Below are 26230 nucleotides of genomic sequence, written 5' to 3' on the forward strand. Positions count from 1 at the left end.
CAAGCAGCTCCACCCGCCTTCATAATCCAATCTGCTTTCTTCTAGGGGGGATTTCCCTCCTGCTCTGCCCCCCTGGGGCAGCATGCACCCACAAACCCATACATCTTCCCCAGCATGTTCCTTTGTTGTAGGAAATTGCCCCGGGGGTTGTCTGACCAGTCCCCCACAGCTTTCAAATCCATGGCTGTCTGGTCTTGATCATTTAGCCCTTGGCATAGTGCCTGGCCCTTGGGGGATGCTCAATGTTTGCGAAATGAGATTCTCTGTGGGTCCAGCAGGTGTCTTCCCCTCCACTATCAGGGAACAGGGCCCGCTCGGGAGGTGGGGGCAGAAGGGAGGCCGGCTGTGCTGTGCCAGGGACAGGGGTTCGTCCCATTAGGGGGGGAGGCGTCAGTCTGGAGCAGCACTCCTGCCCGCCCCATCCCATCCCACCCCTTCTCTTTCCCTCCCTTCCCACTCTGTCCCTCCCCGCCCCCGCCCCCAGCACAGACCACGCCCCCAGGAAGCCCCGCCCCCGCCACTCCGGCCCCGCCCCCGCCACTCCGGCCCCGCCCCCGCCCGCACGTTGCGCCAGGGAGGGGCCCAGGAAGGCGGAGCCAGCATCAGCCCAGGCTCCGGAGCGCTCCAGGTCGCCGAGCCCGGATCCCCGCGGTGCGACGAGGTAAGGAGCGGCTGCAGACAAGGGAGCGGGTGCCGCTGCCAGAGGGTGGGCCCAGACCCGCCCCTCGCAAGCAGGACCGTCCGGCGGCCCACCCAGCCCCAGCCGGGGGCGGGGGGGCCCAGTCCCCTGCCCGCGCTCCCCGACCCCCCCATCCCGCGCGCTCCGCTCCTTCCCCGCCACTCGGCACCCCCTCCTCCCGAGCGTCCCCGGGCTCTGCTCCCCCTCGGCCGGCCGCGCGCCCCGCCGGTCCCACGGGTTCCTGCCCAGGGCGGCTGGAGTCCGGCTCGGCCTCGGGGTGGGGAGCGGCGGGGAGGGGGGCGCCGCCGGAAGCCGCCCGGGGTGAGCCGCGCGGGGGGGCGCGGCGCGCGGGGGCCCGGGTACCATTCTCTGCCTCGGAGCGAGTGTCAGCGCGCCCTGCGCGGCTCAGGCGGGCTCCATGTTTGTGGAATGAATGAATCACGACTCTTGTCCTCTTCTTTTTTTTTCTTCCTTTTTTGGGGGTCCACGTGCTGCAGAGTACCCCCGGGGCGCCCCGTTGAGCTGGGGTACCCCTCTTCCCGCGCTCACTTCTCTCTTCGCTTCTCCATCTCTTCTCTTCACTCCATTCTGGAGGCCTCCTTTGGGTTGAGGGGAGGGGTGGGGGCAGAGTGGGCCCATTGTAGGCCCAGTCAGGTACTTGTGGAAGGGGTGTTGTGGCCAGGGACTGCAGCAGGGCATCCTAGAAGGTAGCTAAGGTGGGCCAGGCCAGGCCATTTGCACCACCAAGGCTCCCTGGAAGAGCCGGTCCTGAAGTTGGATTCTGATTCATGGGTTACTTATTGAACCCTTTGTGGCCTCAGTTTATCAGAAAAATGGGAATATTACTATTCAGTATTCATTTCTCAGAGCTGTGCACACTTTTCTACATACATTATATGAAAATACCCAGCTTGGCTTATGAAGGGCTCTCCGTAAATCATGGTTTGTGTTTTACCTCCATCTCTGAAAAAAAAAAGAGCAGAGAGATTTGGCTCCCTTTTCTCCTGTTCCCAAAATTGGTCATATCATAGACAGACTCAGGTGATGTGTGGTCATCTATTGAGTGAATATGTCACACACATCGTCCCCCTTCCATCTGCAGAGAGCACTCAGGACCAGGCACAGGCATGCCAGTGCTGTCGGAGGACTCTGGTGAGTGCCCCTACTTGGACAAATGGAAAAGAACCAGGCTGTGTGCCTGGTGCCGCCTCCAGGCTTCCCTATCTGACAACCCTGGGGACTGGAGCCTGGAGGACAATGGCCCTTGGATCAGGGCTGAAGTCAGAGAGTCTGCGCAGGTTCCAGGGCAGAAAGTCCTGTTGAATTTGTTGTGTGTGTGTGTGTGTCTGTGTGTGTGTGTATTTGTGTGTGCATGTGTGCACACACTGGGACTGGGACTTGAACTCAAGGCCTGTGTGCTGCCTTTTAGGTTTTTTTTTTTCAATTAAGGCTGGTGCTCTACCCTTGAACTTCCAGCTTTTTACTGATTAATTGGAGGTAAGAGTCTCACCTGGGCCACAAGTTTAGCCTAGTAGTAGAGTGCTCGCCTAGCGTGTACAGAGACCCAGGTTTGATTCCTTGATACCATGTACATAGAAAAAGCTGGAAGTGATTCTGTGGCTCAAGTGCTAGAGCTCTAGCCTTGAGAAAGTCCAAGGACAGTGCTCAGGCCCTGAGTTCAAGCCCCAGAACTGCCATCCCCCCCCTCCCCCCTAAAAAAGAAGTCTCTCGGACTTTCCTACCCTACAGGCTGGGCTTTGAACTGCCATCCTCCTATCTCAGCCTCACCAGTAGCTTGGATTTCAGATGTGTGCCACTAGCACCTGGCCCTACCTCGTTTTCTTGTTCTCTCTGTAGGTTTGCATGAAACCCTGGCGCTGCTGACCTCGCAGCTCAGGCCTGACTCCAACCACAGGGAAGAGATGGGCTTCCTGAGGGATGTTTTCAGTGAGAAAAGCCTGGGCTATTTGATGAAGGTGAACACCTGCTTCGGCCCATTTCTGTCTTTAGGGGCGGCTGTCTTAGCTCCCTGTCATGTGAGCCATCTCCCTGTCCCAGGGGGCAGGCCTTCTCTAAGGCTGCCCTGGACGTGACCACAATCAGGACCGGGAGATCTTTGAGGTCCAAGGTAAACTGAAAATCAGGTGTTTTCACAGATTCACGAGAAGCTGCGCTATTACGAGAGGCAGAGTCCAACCCCGGTTCTGCACAGTGCCGTGGCTCTGGCTGAGGATGTGAGTCCCAGGCTTTTCTTACGGTGACCACCTCATTTCCTACCTGTAGTCTCCTTCCTCTTGCTTTGTCACCATTTTTTTTTTTTTTGGCTGAGAACCCAAAGTTGAAGAGGTGTTTTCTCCTCGTTCCTTTCTCCTTTCTTCTCTTCCTTGGGTCTCCTAATAGGCACAGAGGACGAAGGATCTGGTAAGCCTTGGACTGGGCTGAGAATTATGCTGTTCTTCTCCCCCACCCCTGCCCCCTGCTGTGTATTCTGGAGCAAGCCTGTGTCCTTAGCTAGAAAATGAGAGGGATAAATGGAATCAGCAATTCTCCAGCTGCTCTGAGAACTGGCACCATGATTAGATCGAACTGTCACCTCAGGTCCTGTTGGCTTTGAGAAGCCAACATGAAGAGCATCCCTAGTACTGGCTTAAGCTTCTTTTTCTTCTTTCTTTCTTTGTGTGTATGCTACAATTGGGGCTTGAACTCAGGGCCAGGGCACTGCCCCTGAGCTTTTTTCATCAAGACTAGCATTCTGCCACTTGAGCGCAGCTCCACTTCAGTCTCTTTTGGTGAAAACAATAATTGCATGGCCTTTCCTATCCTGGCTGGTTTTGAACCACAACCCTCAAATCTCAGCCTTCTAAGTCTTAAGGATTCCAGGTATGAGCCTGGCTCAGTTTCTTGATTCCTGCCCTGGACCTAGTCCTTGTCAGGAGGTGGCCTGACAAAAGTGAGTGTTCTCTGCTTGGGTGCACACCCCTGCGCCTGTCACCTCTCTGCAGTGCCATCTCAGAGGGTGGGAGATCACCCACTTCCCAGGCAAAGTGCCACCTTGTCACTAGTTCCTGACCTCAAAAAGGTCATTGACAGACAAGGCCAAGTTCAAGTCCCCACTGTGCCACTGCTAAGCTGTGTTCTTTTTTTTTTTTTTTTTTTTGCCAGTCCTGGGCTTGAGCTCAGGGCCTGAGCACTGTCCTTGGACTTTCTCAAGGCTAGAGCTCTACCACTTGAGCCTCAGCACCACTTCCAGCTTTTTTCTATATGTGGTACTGAGGAATCGAACCCGGGTCTTCATGCATGCTAGGCAAGCACTTTAACCACTAGGCCAAACTCCCGGCCCCTAAGCTGTGTTCTTTTGGACAAGGTAAAGCTCTCTGAGCCTCAGATGTTTCCTCTGTTTAGTGGCAAAGCAATAGAATCCAGTGCGACTAATTTGTTACAGAAGTTGAGTGAAAAGGCCCCTTATAGAGCAGCAGTACTCAGTAGGGGCTTAATAATTAGGTGCTTCTAAGCTGGTGGTTCACTTCTATAATTTGGGTTACTCAGGAGGCTGAGATCTGAGAATTCAAATTGACAGTTACCCCAGGCAAACAAATCTGAGAGATGCATCTCCAGGGAACCAGCAAAAAAGGCTGGCAGTGGAGGTGTGACTCAAGTAGCAGAGGGACAGCTAACCCTTATCACCTTGATCAAAACAAAGCTGAGCAAGATTGCAAGGCTCTTGAGTTCACGTCCCTCTACTCGCATGGACATTACACACACACACACACACACACACACACACACACACACACACACACACACACACACACACACACACACACACACACACACACATTGGCTCCTAGTAGGATTGCCCTGTAGACCTGCCCTGGCATGGTTTCCCCAAAGCCTCCATCAGTCTGGAGTGGCTGAGGGTCTGATGTGCTCCTGAGTACTGTGGCTGTTCTTCGGGGAACTTGTGTAGAAGTCCAGGGAGGAGGAAATTTCCTGAAGGACTTGGGGGGGGGGGTCTTGGGCAGGGCCCCCCAGCCTACTGAGACATTCTGTCTTTTTCCTTTGCAGGTGATGGAGGAGCTGCAGGCCGCCTCCCTGCACAGCGAGGAGAGGGAGCTGTTGCAGCTGCTGTCCACCCCCCACCTCAGGGTAGTCACGCCGCAGGCCCTGCCCACCCACACAGCCTGGGCTCTCCTGAGATGGGGGCGGAGGGGAGGGCTGGGTCCTGAGGCTGAGGAGAGACAGCTTCCATAGGAAGGATTCAACACTAGTGTCTGGGGGAGAGAGGGTGGTCTCTTCTCTAAGCGCTGAGCCATGCTCCCCTGACCTCGTAAAGTGTCGGGCTCACCCTTTTCTGGCATTCTGCCAGGCTGTTCTGGTGGTACACGATACGGTGGCCCAGAAGAATTTTGACCCTGTTCTACCCCCCCTGCCTGACAATCTCGATGAGGATTTTGATGAGGAATCAGTGAAGATTGTTCGCTTGGTGAAGAATAAGGAACCATTGGTATGTGGTGCCCACCTCTCTCTCCCTGCCCTTCCCTTTCTTACCCCAGCACCCCCTTACCTCTGCACCTCCTGAAGTTTTCAGGGTGTCACACTTTGTAGAGCACCTCTCTCCATCCCGGCTGTGGCTGAGGCCTTTAACATAGTGAAATTGAAGGCTCATGAAGTAGTGCCTTGCTCCATTTCCAATGTTGTCTCCTCCTTGCTTGGTGGGCCAGCTCCTGGTCCTGAAGCTCTGGCAGGGGCATAATTGGTTCCTCTTAGCAACAGCAGAAGCAGAAGGCTCAGGCACACTGTGATGGGCTTGAGGCAGGTTGTAAATTTGCTAGCACATACTGTCCTCATTATGAAATGACTACAAGAGGCAGAGGCCCGAGAGAGAGAGAGAGAGAGAGAGAGAGAGAGAGAGAGAGAGAGAGAGAGAGAGAGTGAGAGAGAGAGAGAGAACGCGAAAGCACTGGATTCAGCATCACAAAAAGCTTCCCACCTTTCTGCCCGGGTGACCTTGAAGATGTTTCTCCCTGACCTTGAGGATGCTTCTCATCTCTGCTTTAGTTTCTGATCTTGGGGATTTTGTGCTGTGTAAACAGTGAGGTGTGAAGCTTTATTGGGGGGTGGGGGACAGATGCTGGTTTGCTAGCTCCATAGCCTTGGGAAAGCCCTCACTCAGTCATCCTCTGGAGTGCTGAGATAATTGTTGGAGTCCAGGGTTTAGGAGTCCATCCCCCTATTCTGTCTTCCATGCAGGGTGCCACCATCCGAAGGGACGAGCACTCTGGGGCTGTCGTGGTGGCTAGGATCATGCGAGGGGGTGCAGCAGACCGGAGTGGTGAGTGGTAACAATGTGATGGGAGGAGGGCTATTCCAGAGAGTTCCCTCTTTCCACCCAGTGCTTTCTTTCTCCCTCTTTCCCGAATCACTTGCTTGGGAATGGAGCTGGAAAATTTATTGTCCTATGCTCAGTAGAATTATTTATTCATTTTTGTGCAGGCAATGGGGGTTGAACTCAGGGCATGGTGCTGTCCCTTAGCTTTTTTATTCAAGGTTGATGCTCTACCACTTAAGCCATATCTGTTTCCAGCTTTTTGGTGCTTCATTGGAGAGAAGAGTCTTATGGATTTTTCCTACTTGGGCTGGCTTTGAACTGTGATCTCAGAGCTCAGCCTCCTGTGTAGCTAGGATTACAGGCAGGAGTCACTGGTGCTCAGCTTTCAGTAGAAATTGAACCGAGAGCCTAATAGGCCTGAAGTCCTTTGGGGACTATCAAGAAGAAGCTCATGCACAGGCTTTATGCCAAGGCCTTTTGGGGTAATGCTCTGCCCCCACCATTATCTTGTTGAATTGCTCTGGTATGGGTCGGGTGTACATATCTCAGATGAGCTGAGGTGGAAAACAGGTTGAGAATCACTGGTGTGTGGGGGAGCTGAGCCAGAAGGCAAGCCTGCTGGTGTAGAGGATGGTACCCTCCAAATCTCGAGTGTCAATGTGGGAGGCCTGGACCAGTGCTCCCCAAATATCACTGAGCACACAACATGCCTGAGCTCCATGCGGACTCTGACTCAGAAGCCAACACTTTGTTACTGCTGCTGCTGGCCCAGTGCCCACTGCGACAGCAAATAAGACTCCAATATGCAAGGACACTTGTTATTAAAGCAGAGGCCAATACCCAGAATGCTGGGCATCTTGATGCATTTCTATAGTCCCAGCCACTTTGGAAGCTGAGGCAGGATTACTTGAGTTCAGGAGTTTGAGACTGAGCTAGTCAACAAAGATAGACCTGGGGGGCCAGGAGTTTGGCCTAGTGGTAGAGTGCTTGCCTAGCATGCACAAATAGCCGGATTCAATTCCTCGGTACCACATACATAGAAAAAAGCCAGAAGTGGTACTGAGGCTCACGTGGTAGAGCTCTAGCCTTGCGAAAGTCCAAGGACAGTGCTCAGGCCCTGAGCTCAAGCCCAAGACTGGCAAAAGCAAACAAACAAACAAAAAAACCAAAGATAGACCTGGACAGGTAGACCTAACACTCTTGATGACATTTATTTATTTATTTATTCTGCTGGCCCTGGTGCTGGAACTCAGGACCTGGGTTGCTGTCCCTGAGTCTCTTTGTGCTCAAGACTAGTGCTCTACCACTTTGAGCCATAACACCACTTCTGGCTTTTTCTGAGTAGTTTATTGGAGGTAAGGGTTTTCTGGATTTTGTTGCCTAGTGGCTTTGAACTGTAATCCTCAGATCTCTGCCTCCTGAGTAGCTAGGATTACAGGTGTGAGCCACCAGCACCCAGCTTGATGACTTTTTTTTCATATATTTTTTATTGTAATTAATAGAAGGGTTACATTATATTCACCAGATAGAAGGTACATTACTTCACCCATATTGATACCCTTTCTCATGTCATGGTCCCCATTTCCCTCCTCCCCTCCCCCCACACAACTTGATTTCCCCCCTTCCCTCTCCTATTTCAAATAACCAGTTAAGCATATATAAATATATCAGATAACAAGGTGAAATATTGTAGCAATATGAGATAACCAAGGGACAGTAAAAGAGATGAGAGATAACATAGTACATTAAGGCTAACAATCACCACTAGATGACATTTTTTTTTCTTTGCCAGTCTTGGGCTTCAGCTCAGGGCCTGAGCACTGTCCTTGGACTTTCTCAAGGCTAGAGCTCTACCACTTGAGCCTCAGCACCACTTCCAGCTTTTTTGTATGTATGTGGTACCAAGGAATCGAACCCCGGTCTTTGAGCATGCTAGGCAAGCACTTTAACCACTAGGCCAATTTTTAATGAAGACTTCAAGTTTCTTTTTTTTTTTTTTTTTTTTGCCAGTCCTGGGCTTGAGCTCAGGGCCTGAGCACTGTCCTTGGACTTTCTCAAGGCTAGAGCTCTACCACTTGAGCCTCAGCACCACTTCCGGCTTTTTTCTATGTATGTGGTACCGAGGAATCAAACCCGGGTCTTCATGCATGCTAGGCAAGCACTTTAACCACTAGGCCAAACTCCCGGCCCAACTTCAAGTTTCTTTATTAAGATTTAAGAAGGCAATTCCCAAGTGTGCTTGCAAACTAGGAAAGTGCAGAATTAATGATATGTCTTTGATATGTGTGCCAGTATTGGGGCTTGAACTAAGGCTCTTAAGCTTTTGCTGTGCTTTTTTTTTTGCTCAAGAATGGCATTTTGACACATAAGTCTCCTTCCAGCTTTTTTCTTGTTTGTTGGAGATTAGAGTCTCTCAGATTTGTCTGCTCAGGCTGGAACTTCAATCTTCACATCTCAGCCTCCTGATGAGCTAGAATTACAGGCGTGAGCCACTGGGGCCCAGATGACGATACTTCTAAAGAAAGAGATATGGGCTCAGTTCATGGCTTAAGTGGTAGAGCACCTACTATTAAGAATAAAGCTCCAAGTTCTACTCTCAGTACCCACCCCCACCCCCCCAAAAAAAAAGAAAAGAAAAAGGAAAGCAGAAGGCAGTTTTCTATGCCAAAAAATGAGTAGCTGCTTAGTGACTCTGTTATTTCTTAGTAGCATGGCCTTGGGCAAGCTGCCACATCTTCCTGGCTGGCAGATGCCAGCTTGTACATGAAGACCTGAGGGGGGGGTGAAGGTGGAGCTGTGATACTGAGAGCCTGCCAAGTATGCAGAATGGCACAGGCTGTTCCAGCCTCATTGCCCTTCCCTCAGGCTTCAGATCTTGAGTGTGTCCTGCACTGGGTTCCCTGAGCTCAGGGCTGAGGCTCATTCCCACACTGATGGCGTGGTCCTTGTGTCTCCCAGGACTGGTGCACGTTGGCGATGAGCTCCGAGAGGTGAACGGAATCGCAGTGCTGCACAAGCGGCCAGACGAAATCAGTCAGATTCTGGTGTGTGTTGCATGTGTGTTGGGAAATGGGGACTTTTTGGAGATTCTCAGAGCAGGGAATGTTCCAGAGCCAGGGCAGATTTTGGCTCAGCCAATGTCTCATGAGGCAGCAGCAGGCAAAACAGCCTTACAGTGTTCCTCGGGGGGTGTGGAATCAGGAGTGAGAAGACTAGAACTTGGGGTCACCCTGCTTCTCTCAGGCCCTTTCTTCAGCACAGCCATTTTCACTATCCATCCCTTTTTCTGAGCACCCTTCTGGGTTCTGAGTTTGAATCCTGGTTCTGTCACTTCCTGGCTTGGTGGTCTTGCATATGAGCCAGGTAGATCTCCAATTCCTTTGTTATAAAGTAGACCTCAAGACAATCTCTCAACCAGTGACTTAGCTGGGAACATCAGGAGAGAATAAAATGCCCTGGTTTCTTTGGGTCCAAGTTAGAGTCCACACTAGAATTAGGAAAAGGCAGATGTCAGTGCTGTCCTCTTTAATCCCAGGATACCAACATGATGCTCTTTGCTAACTTCTGAGGGGATTGACAACTGAAGAGAAGAAAGGAGGTACACCATCAGGCCTCCTGCGGGGAACATACATGCAGCCTGGCCCTTCAGTCTTTTGTTGTTGTTGTTGATGTTGGTCATGTGGCTTGAACTCAGGGCCTGGGCACTCTCTCTGAGCTCTTTTGCTCAAGGCTAGTGCTCTACCACTTTTGAGTTACAGTGCCATTTCTGGTTGTTAAGTAGTTAATTAGAGATAAGAGTCACAGATTTTTCCACCCAGGCTGGCTTCGAACCATGATCCTCAGATCTCAGTCTCCTGATTAGCTAGGATTCCAGGCATGAGCCACTGGTGCTCAGCTCAGATCCTTCAGCCTTTTAGCTCAAGTGTGTCCATTCTCTGGGCTGTGGGCATTGACTCATACTGTAATCTGGGCCTTCAGAGTAGTGATGAGCCATGGGGAGAAAATCTTGACTGGTGTGTCCTCAGGATTTGACGGTGCTCTCTCCCTAGACCCTGGTACCACTTGGGTGCAGGGTCTCAATAGAGCATAGGGAATCTTCTAGAAAGGGAAGGGTGACCTGAGATTGGAGAACTATGGAGAACATGGAAAAGCAAAGAGGAAAGGACTTCCTAGAAGATTATTAGAATGGCCTGAGATGGCCTGGAGGTGTGGCTCTGTTAGGAGAGTGCCATCCAGAACAGAAAAAGCCAAGCAAGAGTGCAAAGCCCTGGGAACCCCACTTCCATCCCTCCTCCAACATCCATGCACCTGGCTGGAGAAAAGCAAGAAGGGAGCTTTGAAAAGGCCCCAGAGGCCAGGAGAGATGGAGAGCTGGGATTGAAATGCATGTCGTGTTCATAACATTCTCATGTAAAGTCTCTGTCTCTTTGTCCCATGGAAAGGCAGACATTTGATGTCAGAATTTTACTAGTTCAGCCAGGCCTGAGGAGGCTGCATGTGTAACTTTCATTCTAACCAGTTTTTCAGACACGATCAGGAAAGATGAAACCAAAAAGGCAGTGGGCAATTATTTACTCTTATTTTAGGCCCAGTCCCAGGGTTCCATCACCCTCAAGATCATCCCCGCCACCCAGGAGGAAGACCGCTTCAAGGAGAGCAAGGTATGAGGAGGCGGGCCAGGGGCCAGGGGGTCAGAGGGCTGGGCTATGCATGCTAGATCCATCCAGCGGCAGATCATGTTGTTGAGAACAGATCATGTGTATGGCCCCCATAATCTGCCCAGCAAGAAGACTTCAGTTCAGTCATAAGGTGATGCACGTGTTTGTGCTCTGGCTCTTTCTGAACAGTATTTGGCATAGTTTATTAATAAGAGACAAGGTTACTTCCATTAAAATAAGGGATTGAGATATCAGAGGAGGAGAAAGGGCTGGGGACTGGTGGCTCACCCCTGTAATTCTAGTTACACCGGAGGCTGAGATCTGAAGATTGTAGTTTGAAGCCAGTCTTGGCAAAAAAAGTCCAACTGACCAGCAAAAATCTGGTTAACGATGCCAGCCTTGAGCAAAAAAACGCCTGGAGTGCAAGCTCTAGAATTGGCACATAGGCACACACACAAAAACGATTTGTGTAGGTAGAAGGTGACCCCAAGAGATGCTGACGTAGGGTCTGGTAAGGGAGGGCAGGAATGGAAACCCTGCTCCAACATGTTATCCAGCAAGTCACTGCTGTGGCACCTGCAGCTTCATCCTGCTGGGAAATTCAGAGGACCCCTGTAGGACACATGCCTCTGTCACCCCAGCCAGGAGCTTCAGGGAGCTAGGGAGATTTATACAGAAACTCCCACCAGGCTGTGTTGGGGATTAATTTTTTAGCTCTTTCTTCCTGCTGGATTAGAGCAGAGAATCCCCGTCCTGTACTCCCCACCCCAGTGGCAGGAAGAAGTGAGTCCTTGGGCAGCAAAGAGACGTAGAGATATAGGGATTGGCAGCTGAACAGAAGCCAGGGGCTTCTGAAGTGGTCCAGTTCTGGGGAAGGACCCCTTACCACCTAAGAGATAACCCCTACAAGTGGTGAGAAATTGTGTTGTTTTTTTTTTTTTTTTTTTTTTTGGTCGGTCATGAGGCTTGAACTCTGGGCCTGGGCTCTGTTCCTGAGCTCTTCAGCTCAAGGCTACCACCCTACCCCTTGAGCCACCGCGTCACTTCCAGTTTTCTGGTGGTTAATTGGAGATGAGAGTCTCACTGACATTAGTGCCTAGGTTGGCTTTGAATTCCAATCCTCAGCTCTCAGCCTCTTGAGTAGCTAGAATTACAGGCATGAGCCACTGTGCCTGGCTGTTGTGTTTTTTTAAAAAGAAGGTTGTGGCTGGGAGTTTAGCCTAGTGGTAGAGTGCTTGCCTAGCATGCACGAAGACCTGGGTTTGATTCCTCAGTACTATGTACATAGAAAAAAGTCAGAAGTGGTGCTGTGGCTCAAATGGTAGAGCTCTAACCATGAGAAAGCCCAAGGACAGTGCCCAGGCTCTGAGTTCAAGCCCCAGGACTGGCATAAATAAATAAATAAATAAAATAAAGAAGAATCTGTTTCCTTGAACAAAAGGAGAATAAGCTGGATACTGGTGTCTCACACCTATGATCCTAGCTTTTCGGGAGGCTGAGACAGGGGTTGCAGTTCAAAGCCAGCTGGGTAGGAACGTCTGTGGGACTCTTATCTCCATTCACTCACAAAAAAAGCTGGAAGTAGAGCTGTCATTCAAGTGGCAGAATGCCAGCCTTGAACAAAATCGCTAAGGGACAGCACCCAGGCTCTGAATTCAGGCCCTGGTACTGGCTCAAAAGAAGAAGGAAAGGAGGGAGGGAGATTGGATAGAGATAGTTTGGGGGTTGAAAGGAAGGGATTCAAAGGGTGACATTGACCAAGGTACATTGTATTTATAAACTGCTTTATTGAATAGCAACTCCTTTATACAACTTAAAGGTACTTAAAGAGAATTTTTAGTTGCACAATAGTGGCTACTCAGAAGGTTGAAATCTGAGGATTGCAGCCCATGCAGGACAATTCTTGAAATTCTTTTTTTTTTTTTTTTTTTTTTTTTTGGCCAGTCCTGGGCTTGAGCTCAGGGCCTGAGCACTGTCCTTGGACTTTCTCAAGGCTAGAGCTCTACCACTTGAGCCTCAACACCACTTCCAGCTTTTTTCTATGTATGTGGTACCAAGGAATCGAACCTGGGTCTTTGTGGGTGCTAGGCAAGCACTTTAACCACTAGGCCAAACTCCCAGCCCAATTCTTGAAATTCTTAATCTCCAATAAATCACCAACACCACCTCCCCCCACCCCCCCCCCCCGAAAGTGGTGCTGTGGTTCAAGTGGTAGAGTGCTAGCTTTGAGTAAGATGAAGCTTAGGAACAGCATCAGGCCCTGAGTTCAAGCCCCAGGACCGGCCAAAAAAAAAAAAAAAAAAAAGATGAAGTTTGCCATAGGGCTTGTTTATTCATTTTCTTTCTTTCTTTTTTTTTTTTTTTTGCCAGTCCTGGGCTTGAGCTCAGGGCCTGAGCACTGTCCTTGGGATTTACTCGAGGCTTGAGCCACAGCAGCACTTCTGGCTTTTTTCTATGTATATAGTACCAAGGAATTGAACCCAGGTCTTCGTGCATGCTAGGCAAGCACTCTACCACTAGGCCAAACTCCCAGTCCTTTTTTTTTTCTTTGGCCACTTCTGGGGCATGAATTCAGGGCGTGGGCACTGTCCTTGGGCTTTTTCAAGGCCAGTGCTCTACCAGTTGAACCACAACACCACTTCTGGCTTCTTCTGTGTATGTGGTACCAAGGACTTGAACCCAGATCTTCGTGCATGCTAGGCAAGCACTCTACCACTAGGCCGTACTCCTGGCTTCAATTTTTTTTTTTTTCTGCCAGTCCTGGGGCTGTCCCTGAGCTCTTCAGCTCAAGGCTACTGCCCTACCCTTGAGCCAAGCCCCACTTTTCATTTTCTAGAGGTTAATTGGATATAAGAGTTTCAGGTTCTTTTATGCCCGGGTTGGCTTTGAACCTTGATCCTCAGATCTCAACCTCCTGAGTAGCTAGGATTACAGGCGTGAGCCACCGTACCCGGCTCCTGCTTTTTCTATGTATTGTGGTACCAAGGAATTGAACCTGGGTCTTTGTGCATGCCAGGTAAGCACACTACCACTAAGCCAAACTCTCAGCCCATTTTTTGAAGTTTTAAGAAGGATTTATTTTAATATATCAGGATAAAATAGGGAGAAGTGGGGGCAAGAAGAAAAACCTTCTTGTTCACTATGTGAGAAATGGGAATGAGCTGGGTGCTGGTGGATCTCGCCTGTAATCCTAGCTATTTAGGAAGCTGAGATCTGAAAGTCTCTGTTCAAAGCCACCCTGGGCAGGAAAGACTGTGAGACTTTTATTTCCAATTAACCAACAGAAACCTGGAAGTGGCACTGTAAGCTCAGAGTGGTAGGGCACCAGCCTTGAGCAACAAGAGCTCAAGGACAGCACCTAGACCCTAAGTTCAAGCCCCACAATCCACCACCACCACCAATAACAAAAAAGAAATGGAGCCATGCTTGGTGGCTCATGCCTGTAATCCTAGCTACTCAGGAGACTGAGATCTGAGGATCGAGGTTCAAAGACAGCTTGGGCACTAAAGTCTGTGAGACTCTTATCTGCAATTAATCACCAGAAAACTGGAAATGACACCGTGGCTCAAGGGGTAGGATATTATCCTTGAGCTAAAGAGCTCAGGGACAGCGCCCAGGCTCAGAGTTCAAGCCCCACAACCGACAAGAAAAACAAAAAACAAACAGACAAACAAAAGAAATGGGAATAAAGTTTCCTCTTTTTTTTTTCTTCACACAGGGGCTTAACTATGTAGTTCAGGCTGGTTTCTAACTCATGCTTCTCCTGCCTCAGCCTCCTTAGTGTCAGGACTAAAGGTATGCACCACCACACCTGACTCATTTCTCCACCACGGAAGCATTTCCTACCTAGAAAATCCCAATGCGTTAGAAGGATAGGAAAAGGTGGCAGTGTATTTCTGATTATCTCTCTGTGCTCAAGACTGCTTGTTTGTCCTCACTGTGAATCGTCCTCCTCACTTGGCCTGGGATGTGGTGTGGACATGTCTGCATCTTAGGATGGGGGTGTTTGTCTCCCATGCAGGTGTTCATGCGTGCCCTTTTCCACTATGACCCCCGGGAGGACCGAGCCATCCCCTGTCAGGAGGCGGGCCTTCCTTTCCAGCGGAGGCAGGTCCTGGAAGTGGTGAGCCAGGATGACCCTACGTGGTGGCAGGCCAAGCGAGTGGGGGACACCAACCTTCGAGCCGGCCTCATCCCTTCCAAGCAGTTCCAGGAGAGGTGGGTCCGCGGTGCTGTCATGTCCAGAGCCCCAGTGGTCTAGGTACATGACAAATCCCTTTGTGGCTGCAGCAGCCAGAAAGACCCCATTCAGTAAGGTTCCCTAGAGTGAGAACCAAGTGGGCTGTGTGCATCTTGTCTAGTAGCTAGTGATGATGGCTGTTTGGTATTTAAACGGATGTTCGGACGTTAATGAGCACACTTGTCTCACTAGCCACTGGGATTGGCTTTGGGACCTTTTTCTGTACATAACAAAATCAACAGATGATCAAGTCCCTTACATAAAATGATGGTGTGTGTGTGTGTGTGTGTGTGTGTGTGTGTGTGTGTGTGTGTGTGTGTGTGTGTGTCCATGTGTGCCAGCCCTGAGGCAGGGCCTGTGCTTGAGGATAGTGTTCTACTACTTGAGAGCCACAGCTCCATTTGGCTTTTTTTTTGCGGGGGGGGGGTGCTTAATTGGAGAAAAGGGTCTCATAAACTTTCCTGCCTGGGGTGTCTTTGAATTTCAGTCTTCAGATCTCAGCCTCCTGAGTAGCTAGGATTACAGGTGTGAGCCATTGGTGGTCCAGCATGCACATTTTTTTTTATTTATTTATTGCCAGTTCTGGGCTTGAGCTTAGGGCCTGAGCACTGTCCTTGGACTTTCTCAAGGCTAGAGCCCTACCACTTGAGCCACAGCACCACTTCCAGCTTTTTCTACGTATGTACCGAGGAATCAAACCCAGGCCTTCATACATGCTAGGCAAACACTACCACACTAGGCCAAACTCCCGGCCCCAACATTTTATTTTTAATTAATTTATGTCTGGGTGATACTGGGCTTGAACTTGGTCCCTCACATTCTTGCTTGGATTCCGTGCTTACAGCTGGAGCTCTTATCACTTGAGCAGTGACTCCAGTACTTTCTTTTTCTAGTTTATTGGAGATAGAATCTCAAAGACTTTTGTGCCTAGCTAGGCTGGCTTTGAACCAGATACTCTCAGTGTCAGGCTCCTGAGGAGCTGGGATTATAGGCATGAGCTCAATCAGAGGCAGCAGGAAGTTACTATGACTTGGTTGGCTTTGTGCCAGGCTACTTGCAGCGACTGTGAACTCCTCATTTCTGCCACATAGGAGTTTACAGTGTAGTGGGAAAGTCAAGCATTGTTCAAATGCACATTGTATAAAGGGGCCAGCTGTGAGAGAGAGAGGATATGTCTGTGCAAGCTCACGCCAGGAGGAAGTGACCTTGTGAGACACGCAGAGACTTTTTCTTCTGAAGTTGCAGTAATTACTTTGCACACAGGGTTCTTCCTGTTTCATCCCCCCCCCACACACACACACTTTTTTTTTTTGTAGGATAGATTTTTCCAAAGAGTAGATGCCTGGGTCAGAGGCTGGAGCACACAGGCGGTGACCCTTGTCACATCTTTTGCTGTGTGGAATGTTATGAGCCTTCTTGATGTGGTCCTCAAGTCTCTGTGTCATTTAGGAACTTGTTAGAAATGTCAATCATCTGGTCCCACCCCAGGTCTGCTGCAGCGGAATCCCTAAGGCCAACCTTGCATTCTCATCTAATACATGTTGTAAGGATTGAGGGTGGGAAATCTGAGAACCAGGGCTATGTTTCCGTTCTGGCTTCACAGGCCCTGGCTACAAGGTACCAGAAGATTGTGTGACAAGCTCCTCCCAGAGCCCTGGGACAGTTCCTAAACTCAGAGAGGAGTTCTTGCCCTGGCCGCTCTGCTGAGGGTCCTGTTGGATGGGGGGGAGGATTGAGGTCTCCAGCTGATGAGTGAGATGTGACATTAGGGTGACTTCTTTGCCCTTGTCTTTCTTGGGTGTCTGGTAGCTAGCCAGCCAGCTGTTTTCTAGCCTCCTCAGAGATTAGGAGGCTAGGTGAGGAAAGAGCCTCCCTCCCTCCCTCAGGAATCAGCCATGGTTAACTAACAGCCAAAGATGACCGAAGGAATCAGCCTGCATCCCTGGGTGGCCATTTTGAATTCTACAGGCAAGAGTCAGCTTTCTCTTTGTGTACCAGTGAGCCATGGTATAAAACATGTAATCCTGTCCCCTTTCCCAGGAGGGAAGTGTGACACAGGAGACACTTGGAGGACCCAGCTTGTGCCCACCTGTGCAGCATAGGCCTTGATTTCCTCGAGTTTTCAAAGGCTTCTGTCAGATGGTTCTTGGGCCTGGCGCATAAACCTCTGTCCCTTTCTGTCCCCACAGACGACTATGCTACCGAAGAGCCACGGGTACCCTGCCAAGCCCCCAGAGCCTCAAGAAACCCCCTTGTAAGTAGATTGACAGAGATGACCTTCACTTAACTGGAGCTAAGTGTCTCATGGACTGTCCTATGTGGGCTGGCCCCAACTCTTTTTGCTTTCATTATTTTTCAGCTAGGGCTCCAATTTTTGTTCTGGACCATGAACTTTCTGCTTATGGTTTCCTATATAGCTGGAATCAAAGCATATGCAGTGCCCTGGCCAGCTTCCTGATCTTACTGATTGAGATAGGCTCTCAATAATTCTTTGCTGGGGCTTGTCTCAAACCACAATCCCACTGATTTCTGCTTCCTCAGTAGCTTGGACTACAGGTGTAAGCCATTGTGTTTGGCCCCTTTTACTTTTTTTTTGGCCAATCCTGGGCCTTGAACTCAGGGACTGCGTACTGTCCTTGGACAGTTTTTGCTCAAGGCTAGTCCTCTGCCACTTGAGCCATAGCACCACTTCTGGCTTTTTCTGTGTATGTGGTACCAAAGAATTGAACCTAGGGCTTTGTGCATGCTAGGTGAACACTCTACCACGAGGCAGAACTCCCCCCTCCCTTTTTTTTTGCAGTGCTAGAGATGGAGCCAAAAGCCTCACGCGTGTTAAGCCAGTATACTTCCTCTGAACTGCATCCCCAGCCATTGCCTTTAATTGCTATAGTAGCCCTGTGAAGCAGGTAGTCTACAAAATAAGAAACCAGGGCCAGAAGCATAGCCTAGTGGTACAGTGCTTGCCTAGCATGCATGAAACACTGGGTTCAATTCCTTGATACCACAAACACAGAAAAATCCAGAAGTGATGCTGTGGCTCAAGTGATAGATTGCTAGTCTTGAGCAAAAAATATCAAAGAACAGTGCCCAGACACTGAGTTCAAGCCCCAGGACTGGCAAAAACAAACAACAACAACAAAAAAAACCCTTAAAAAAACAAAATAAGAAACCAGAAGAGGTTCATAAGAATGTATGGAGTTGGGTTTTTGGAGGTCAGTGGTCAGAGGCCCCAGGTTAAGAGCCCTGCACAGAGAAGAGGCCGGTCTGGCACTCCATTGGCCCCTGCCACGCCATGGCCACTTTTCCTGACTTGCAGGCAGGTGGTGAAGCTGCTGAATAAATTGGCCCAAAGCCCTGGGCCCAGGCCGGGCGCTGGCTTCCTTGTGACTGCTAATGAGACATATGCAAGATGCCCTTGGATTTACAGCTCAGAGCACAGATGTATTGAGGATAGAAGTGAGACAGATGGAGGGCTTCTTGGGCTCGGGTGGTCATGGCTGCCTCATCGGCAGGACTTCCACGTCCCTTCCACTAACACTTTCCCACCTGTCTTTTGTGCACACCGCAGACGATCAGCCTTGTGAGAAAGGTAGGAGCAGTGTTTGCCCCTGTGTGCACCTGAGGCCCCTGCTCATCTGGGTCTGGAGGGGTTGCTTTTTCTGCCCCCATCTGGGTGGCCATACCCAGTTATGTGGGGTAGAGACTGAGTTTATGGCCTTGGGGGCCCAGCCTGTGTGCCTGACATGAAGTGGGTCAGCCTTCTGTCTGTCATTGAAAGATAAGGCGGCCAACTTGGAAAGGCTGTTGGGGGTTGAAATGTGGAGAAAGGAGTGAAACAGGATTTATCCTGGGGCAGCCAAAATGTGGGGGTTTTTTTCCCCCTCAGTTCCCCCAAGCCACTTTTCCAGAATTTACTGGCTGGCCACCCAGGGACTGGGCCCCTCTGGGTCTAAGGATGCATTCGGTGTAACCCTCTCATCTCCTGCTATCTGCTTGGTTCCCAGAGACCTGTGACTGTGAGGGGTACTTCAAAGGGCACTACGTGGGTGAGTAGCTGGGCTCTCCCCCAGCACCCTCTCCCAGTCCATGCCTGGCCTCAGGTGCCAGAGTCAGGGAAAGAGGAAGGCAGAGTGACCCGGACCCCAGGAACTCGGCTGAACCCCACCTGTATGCTGGTTGCTCGTAATCATAGCTACTTAGGAGGCAGATATAGGAAGATCGTAGTTCAAAGCCAGCCTGGGTAGGAAAAGTCCATGACTCTTATCTCCAGTAAACCACCAAAAAGCTGGAAGTGGACCTGTGGCTCAAGTAGTAGAACACGAGTGAAACAAAGCTCAGGGATAGCATACAGACTGGTACTAAAAAACAAAAGCAAAAGAATCCAAAACAAAACGGGCCTAGAAGGTGCTCTTCTTCCTGAACACACACACCAGTCTTTGGGTGAGTAGAAAGAAATTCAGAGCCTCAGCACTGTTCCTTATTTTTTGTTCTCATTCAAGACTGGTGTTCTACCCCTTGAACCACCGCTCTACTTCTGGGTTTTTGCTGCTTAACTGGAGATGTTTCTTACAGATTTTCCTGCCTAGGCTGGCTTTGAACTCCGATCCTCAGATTTTAGCCTCTTGCATAGCTAGACTCACAAAGATGAGCTACTGGTGCTCAATGAACAGGCAGTTAAGAACAAAACACAACAACAACAAAAACCAGCTTTAATTTTGAAGTAACCCCCAACTTACTGAAGGAATTGCAGGAATTGTACAGAGAACTAATTCCCATATACTGAACCCCTACTCACTGGTTCCTAATACCCATGGCTTGTTCCCTTTTCTACACATGACATTTGCCTCCTGAGGCTCCGGGGACTTGGTGTCGCCGTCATGTCCTTTATCCTTGAACTCCTCTGTGTGATTTCCCCAAGGACAAGGACATCCTCTTCCGTAACATCAGGATGGTCAAATCCTGGAAATGTAACATGCTGACAATTCTATCATCTTATACATGTGGCTGTTTCAGGAGACCCACCCCCAGCTAGGACAGCCCACTGTATTTGCACACCCTCCCCTTCCCCCATCACAGATTAGACAGTGGAGGCCGAGTAGTAGAGTGTCCCTGGGTGGTAGAGTTTGGATGTGGAGACAACCCCATGTCTGGCTAGGTGGAGAAAACCTTTCCTGGGGTATCATAGGCCAGATGTCCTCATATCCCCCTGCCCTTTTCTAAGCTGGTCTTCGGAGAAGTTTCCGCCTGGGCTGCAGAGAGAGACTGAGGAGCTCGCAGGAAGGGAAGCTGTCCTCAGGAGCTGAGTCTCCAGAGCTGCTCACCTATGAGGAGGTGGCCAGGTACCAGCACCAGCCCGGCCAGCGGCCCCGCCTGGTTGTGTTGATTGGTGAGCGATGTCGTAGGTTTCCAGGGGGCTGGGCTGGTAGGGGAGAGTAGCAGAGACCCTATCATCCTGCCCTTCATTCTAGGGTCTCTGGGAGCCCGGCTGCATGAGCTGAAGCAGAAGATGGTAGCTGAGAACCCACAGCACTTTGGTGTTGCTGTTCCACGTAAGAGGGGCCTGGTGGAGTTGGGGGTGTTTGTGGGCACACCTGATGTTTCGTGGGAGGGTGGGGTTCCGGTCCTTGTGACATCAGGAGTTGTTTATACTCAGGTCATTGAGAAACTCTCAGATCTGTCCCTGGGAAGGGGACGTATGATAGGAGTGGTCAGACCTACCCACTTCCAGACACTCTACAGAGAGATTTTTATCTCCCCATGTTTTTAGGACCTGGAGCTGTCAGGAAAGGTTTCCCAGAGACAGTGATTTTTATGCTAGATGTTGAAGTATAAATAAGAGTTTTCTCAGCTACTCAGGAAGCTGAAATCTAGGGATCATGGTTCAAAGCCAGCCCAGACACAAAAGTCTGTATACTTTTATCTCCAGTTAACAACCAGAAAACCAGAAGTGGCTCTGTTACTCAAAGTGATGGAGTGCTAGCCTTGAGCAAAAATAGCTCCAGGACAGTGCCCAGGCTCTGGGTTCAAGTCCCATGACAGACCAAAAAAAAAAGTCCAGCTTAATGACTCTGCTACCTCCTGGCTGTGGATCACTAGGCACACTGCTTAACTTTTCTGTGCCTCAGTTTTCCCAGCTGCAAAATAGTCCTTTTGCCCATATCAGAGAGTATCAAGTCTGGTGAGGGAGCTGTACCTGACCATCAGGGACATGAACAGAAGCAACTAGTTTGTGCCCCCTTGGAGAGGCAGAGGCTCACTGCTGGTCTCTTCCACTGTGATGGGGGTAGGGAATGCATCTCATCCTCCAACTCCTTCTTTCTTTTAAAGATACCTCGAGGCCCCGGAAAAGCCATGAGAAGGAAGGGGTGGAATACCACTTTGTCTCTAAGCAAGCATTTGAGGCCGATTTACAACACAACAAGTATGTCCACTCAATGGGCTGGTTGCCTTTGGGCAGCTGTGTGCTCTTGTGTCTGTCTGTCCAGCATTGGACTTGACCTTGGGGAGGGCATGGGCTTCCTAAAAAAGGATGGGAGACACAGAGTGGAGTTGAATTTGGGAAGTTCTCTTTCACTTTTTGTTGTTAACTTGGGAAAGCTCAGAAACTAACACTCTTTCCTCCTTGGGTGATGTTTTAGGTTCTTGGAACATGGTGAATATAAGGAAAATCTCTATGGAACCAGCCTGGAGGCCATTCAGGCAGTTATGGCCAAAAACAAAATTTGCTTGGTGGATGTGGAACCAGAAGTGAGTTGTTGGACCAGTTGGGCATATCTGTCTCATGGAATTTATAACTGAGGGGAATGGATATTTTATACAACGCTGGATGTCAGGCAACTGTAGCTCACATCTGTAATCCTAGCTAGTCAGGAGGCTGAGATTCAAGCCCGGGAAGGAAAATCTGAGAGACTCTTCTCTCCAGTGAACCACCAAAAAGCTGGAAGTGAGCTATGGCTCACGTGGTAGAGCATGAGGCTTCAGTAAAAACAAAACAAAAAACCAACTATGATACAGCACCTAGGCCCTGAGTCCAAGCCCCGGTATCTTAGCTTTGTCTGAAGGCTCTTTAGTTTGGGTCTTTCTTTGAGAATTGAGTGAAGGAGACTTTGAGCCTCCAAACCAGGCTTTCCTAGACGTGGTTGAGCCTGTAGTTCCAGCGATGGGGAGACTGAGGCAGGAGGATTATGCTCTGTGTCTCATGGTTTCACTTGACCAGCTGGACCATGACAGAGTTAGATGAAAATATCGAGGTAAAGCCAAGGCTGTTGTCAGTGCCTCCCTGCCAGCTAGGGTTGCAGGGAGCCCCTGGGGAAAGTAATGGAGAAGGCGGCCTGGAAAGCAGTTGGAAAGGGAAAAGGGGAGGAGGGTGGACGACTGAGCAGAGCTTCAAAGCCATTCATTTCCAGTTCCGCACACGCAGCCCGCTGCGGCTCCTCAGAGACCTGGCCATCTTTTTAACCTTATCTTTCAGAAAAACGTCCAAGCTTTGAACTCGAGGTGGATTTTTTTCCCCCTTTATAGAAACATATCTTTGATTTTTATGGTATAAACTGTAAGCTTTGTTTTACAGAAGTTGCTTTGAAGCACATTTTTAAAAGCACATCTCACCTTTAAGAGAAAACTCAGTCATAGAGAATTATTGGGAGTTGGTAGTCAAACTTCAAAGTCTAAACTTAAGGGTTGTTTTTTTGTTTTTTTATTTGTTTGTTTTTGCCAGGCTTGGGCTTGGGTTCAGGGCCTGAGCACTGTCCTTGGACTTTCTCAAGGCTAGAGCTCTACCACTTGAGCCTCAGCACCACTTCCAGCTTTTTTCTATGTATGTGGTACCAAGGAATCGAACCCGGGTATTCGTGCATGCTAGGCAAGCACTCTACCACTAGGCCAAACTCCCGGCCTGTTTTTTTTTTTTCTGGCACTGGAACTGGATGTCAGGGCCCCACACTCCTGCTTGACTTTGTGTTAGAAGTGGATGCCACTTGAGCCATACTTACACTTCTGCCTTTTTACTGTTAGATTGGAGCTAAGAGTTTCAGACTGTCTGGCTTTGAACCTCCGCTTCTTGAGTAGCTAGGATTCCAAGCATGAGCACCAGCACCTCACTTAAGAAAACATTTTTTTTTTTCCTGTTGGTTGTAGGGATTGAACTCAGGGCATGGGTGCTCTCCCTGAGATCTGTCACTCAAGGGTAGCACTCATCATTTTGAACCACAGCTCCACTTGTGTTTTTCTAGTGGTTAATTGTAGATAAAAGTCTCACTGATTTTCCTACCCAGACTGGTTTTGAACAGTGATCCTCAGAACTCAGCTAGGATTCTGAACAGCTAGGATTACAGGTATGAGCCATCAGCAGTGGCTCAAGGTAGTCCTGGGGCGTTGAACTCATGCCCTGGACACTGTGCTTGAGCTTCTTTTGTTCAAAGCTAGCACTTATACCACTTGAGCCACAGGACCACTTCTGCCTTTTCCTGTTCATATGGTACTGAAGAATTGAACCTAGAACTTCATACATGCTAGGCAAGCAGTTTACCATTAAGCCACATTCCCAGCCCAGATTTTTTTTTTTTGCCAGTCCCGGGGCTTGAATTCAGGGTCTGGGTTCTGTCCTTGGACCCTTTTTGTTCAAGGCTAGCGCTTTGCCCCTTGAGCCACAGCACACCACTTCCAGCTTTTTCTGTGTATGTGGTACCAAGGAATTGAACCCAGGGCTTTGTGCATGCTAGGCAAGCATTTTACCAATAGGCCACATTCCTGGCCCCAGAAAAAAAATTCTAAATGATTTTATTGATCTCTGTGTATGTGCAGATACTACAGAAAATAGTTTCATATCAGAGTGTCAAATAGAGGCCCTTCCCATTATATGGAAAATGGACTTGTTAATAGCATGACTTGTACATGGAAAACCTCATCTACAACTTTGTTCCAAGCCATTCTCATTCTTGGACTCTCAAGAGGCCCAAATCTTGGCCAAACAGAAGGTGGCTGAGGAAATCTTTCCATATCCGGTTAGACTTCTCCCACACTCAGGAGTGGGCAGGTAGAGAAGAGATAATGGTGGTTCTTGGGAGCTGAGTGTGTGGGGGGGAACAGGAGCTAGACCTCTGAGTTAAGACTTCCTTTCTCAGCAGCTGGATGGCAGGGCCCAGCTGAGGTCATTGTCAAAGTGAAGGGTCAGAGGATGTGCAGTTCATCTGCCCTGTAGCATTTCATTAGGCCTCACATCACCAGGACCTTTGCCTTGGGGGTCAAGAGACTAAGGTTTGAGAAAGAACGTATCACCATTACCTACTATACTATTTAATTTTCCTGAACTTTGTTCCCCAGGCACTGAAACAACTGAGAACCCCAGAGTTCAAGCCCTATATTATATTTGTAAAGCCGGCAATTCAAGAGAAAAGGAAGACGCCACCTCTGTCCCCAGCATGTGATGACACAGCAGCCACATTTGTAAGTGTCACTCTTTTCTAAAGGGTGACCTGACTGATCAGTGGTACTTCCTGTGGGATAGAAAGATGGGAGAGGGGCCGGGAGTTTAGCCTAGTGGTAGAGTGCTTGCCTAGCATGCATGAAGACCTGGGTTCGATTCTTGGTACCATATACATAGAAAATAGCCAGAAATGGTGTTGTGGCTCAAGTGGTAGAGCTCTAGCCTTGAGAAAGTCCAAGAGTCCAAGCCCTGAGTTCAAGGCCCAGGACTGGCAAAAAAAAGAAAAAAAGATAGGACAGTCCTGTCCCCCTGGCACCTGGCTATTTATTGAAACAGGTCTGTTTCTATACAAACACTTTGAGGAAAGAAATGCAATCTTGTCCACATATGTGGATGTCAAATAGACTTCCCACACATGGCTTTCAGTCCAGAGATACACAGTGGCTTCTTGGTGATATCAGTGGCTATGTCATGGCTACGTCTCCTATTCTGTGACTTCCTTGGAAGTTTGCTCTGTCAGCAGTGCACTCTATTCTCATTTGTAGTTGGTTGTTAATGGGGCCCACACATGCACTCGTGACTGGGAGAGGAAAGGGGGATCTGAAGGGAAGAACAGCCCCAGCTACCTCACACACCCTTCCTTGGCAGGATGAAGAGCAGCAAGAGATGGCCGCTTCTGCCGCCTTCGTTGAGCAGCAGTACGGGCACCTGGTAGATGCGGTGCTGGTGAAGGAGGATCTGCAGGGGGCCTGTGCCCAGCTCAGAGTGCTCCTAGAGAAAATGAGCAAGGACTCTCACTGGGTGCCCATTAGTTGGGTGAGGTAACTCATTTCAGAACATGCAGGCTGGAGGAGACTTTGAAGGCCATATTGTACAGCCTCCTTCCCTTCACCATCAGTGACTGGAGTGCGGAGAGGGGCAGACATTTCCACAAACTCCATCCTCAAGAAGAGTTGTAGTGGGGAGCCTTGTTTGTGGGACTTTCCTCTGTGTGTGTATATGTTCCAGTGTGCATGTGTGCGTGTGCGCGCGCACGTGCACACATGTTCCAGTACTGGGCCTTGAACTCAGGGCCTTACTCTCTTGCTTAGCATATTTCACTCAAGGATGACACTCCACCACTTGAGACACAATTCCACTTTTTTTTTTTTTCTGGTTCATTGGAGATAAGATTCTTATGGACTTTTCTGGCCCAGGCTGGTTTCGAACCCCAGTCCTCAGATCTCAGCCTTCTTTTCTGGGTTGCTAGGGTTATAGGTGTGAGCCAGTGATGCCCAGCTTGTGGTTGGTTTTTGCCTGTTTTCCTCTGCACTCCTTCCAATCAGACTTTGAAAGGGGAAGTTCATTCTTTCAGATCTCACAGCCAAGTTGACCTTGATTCTTTAGACCAAAGTAGACACTGCCTTTTTGGGTAGGGTGGTAGTGAATTGACAAAACAGCTATCTCAAAGGAATTTACTCAAAGGAATTTTCCACGCAGTTGAAGTTCTCTCGTCTTCCAGCTGGAAAATGTTGACTTGATAGTGCTTGCCTGGTAATAGAAACATTGAGATTCCCACCTTTTATATTAGTGAGCACACATGTAAAGTTTTCTGGAAGACTGAGGCACACTTAGCCATCCGTGTGAATTACTGTACGATTCAATAATGCAGTAGAGTCTTTTGGGACTTGTGAGGAAGGTACAGCTTCATGTCCCCTTTCTGAACGCTCTGCATCCTTCTGAAAAGGAGTCCTCACTTTGATTTGTTCCATCCCATCATAGTCCCATCGGCCTGTCCCTGCCTTCAGATTATTGGAGTTTCTCCTGCGCTACATCGTGAGAAACCAGATGACTCTGCTGTCGAAACTGTGTCTTAGCTACAGTGAATCCATGCTATCAAAATAAAAGGGTATGAACCCGA

At 49.4% G+C, this 26230-nt stretch overlaps 1 protein-coding gene across 1 annotated transcript; it reads left to right on the top strand.

The window, feature by feature from the left end:
* The first annotated feature begins 589 nt into the window (after nucleotides 1-589).
* Mpp3 (MAGUK p55 scaffold protein 3) lies at nucleotides 590-26230 on the top strand. Its single transcript, XM_090350172.1, has 19 exons — nucleotides 590-661; nucleotides 1782-1831; nucleotides 2537-2655; nucleotides 2836-2913; nucleotides 4745-4825; nucleotides 5046-5183; nucleotides 5930-6011; nucleotides 8967-9052; nucleotides 10595-10669; nucleotides 14688-14884; nucleotides 17096-17160; nucleotides 18475-18495; nucleotides 18911-18952; nucleotides 20128-20292; nucleotides 20375-20455; nucleotides 21234-21327; nucleotides 21545-21653; nucleotides 24228-24350; nucleotides 24979-26230. Exons 2-19 carry the CDS (start codon nucleotides 1807-1809, stop codon nucleotides 25153-25155), a joined length of 1758 nt encoding a protein of 585 aa, XP_090206298.1. The 5' UTR covers nucleotides 590-661; nucleotides 1782-1806; the 3' UTR covers nucleotides 25156-26230.

This window comes from Megascapheus bottae, chromosome 17, assembly GCF_031878675.1.
Source record: "Megascapheus bottae isolate mThoBot1 chromosome 17, mThoBot2.hap1, whole genome shotgun sequence".
Classification (NCBI taxonomy): Eukaryota; Metazoa; Chordata; class Mammalia; order Rodentia; family Geomyidae; genus Megascapheus; species Megascapheus bottae.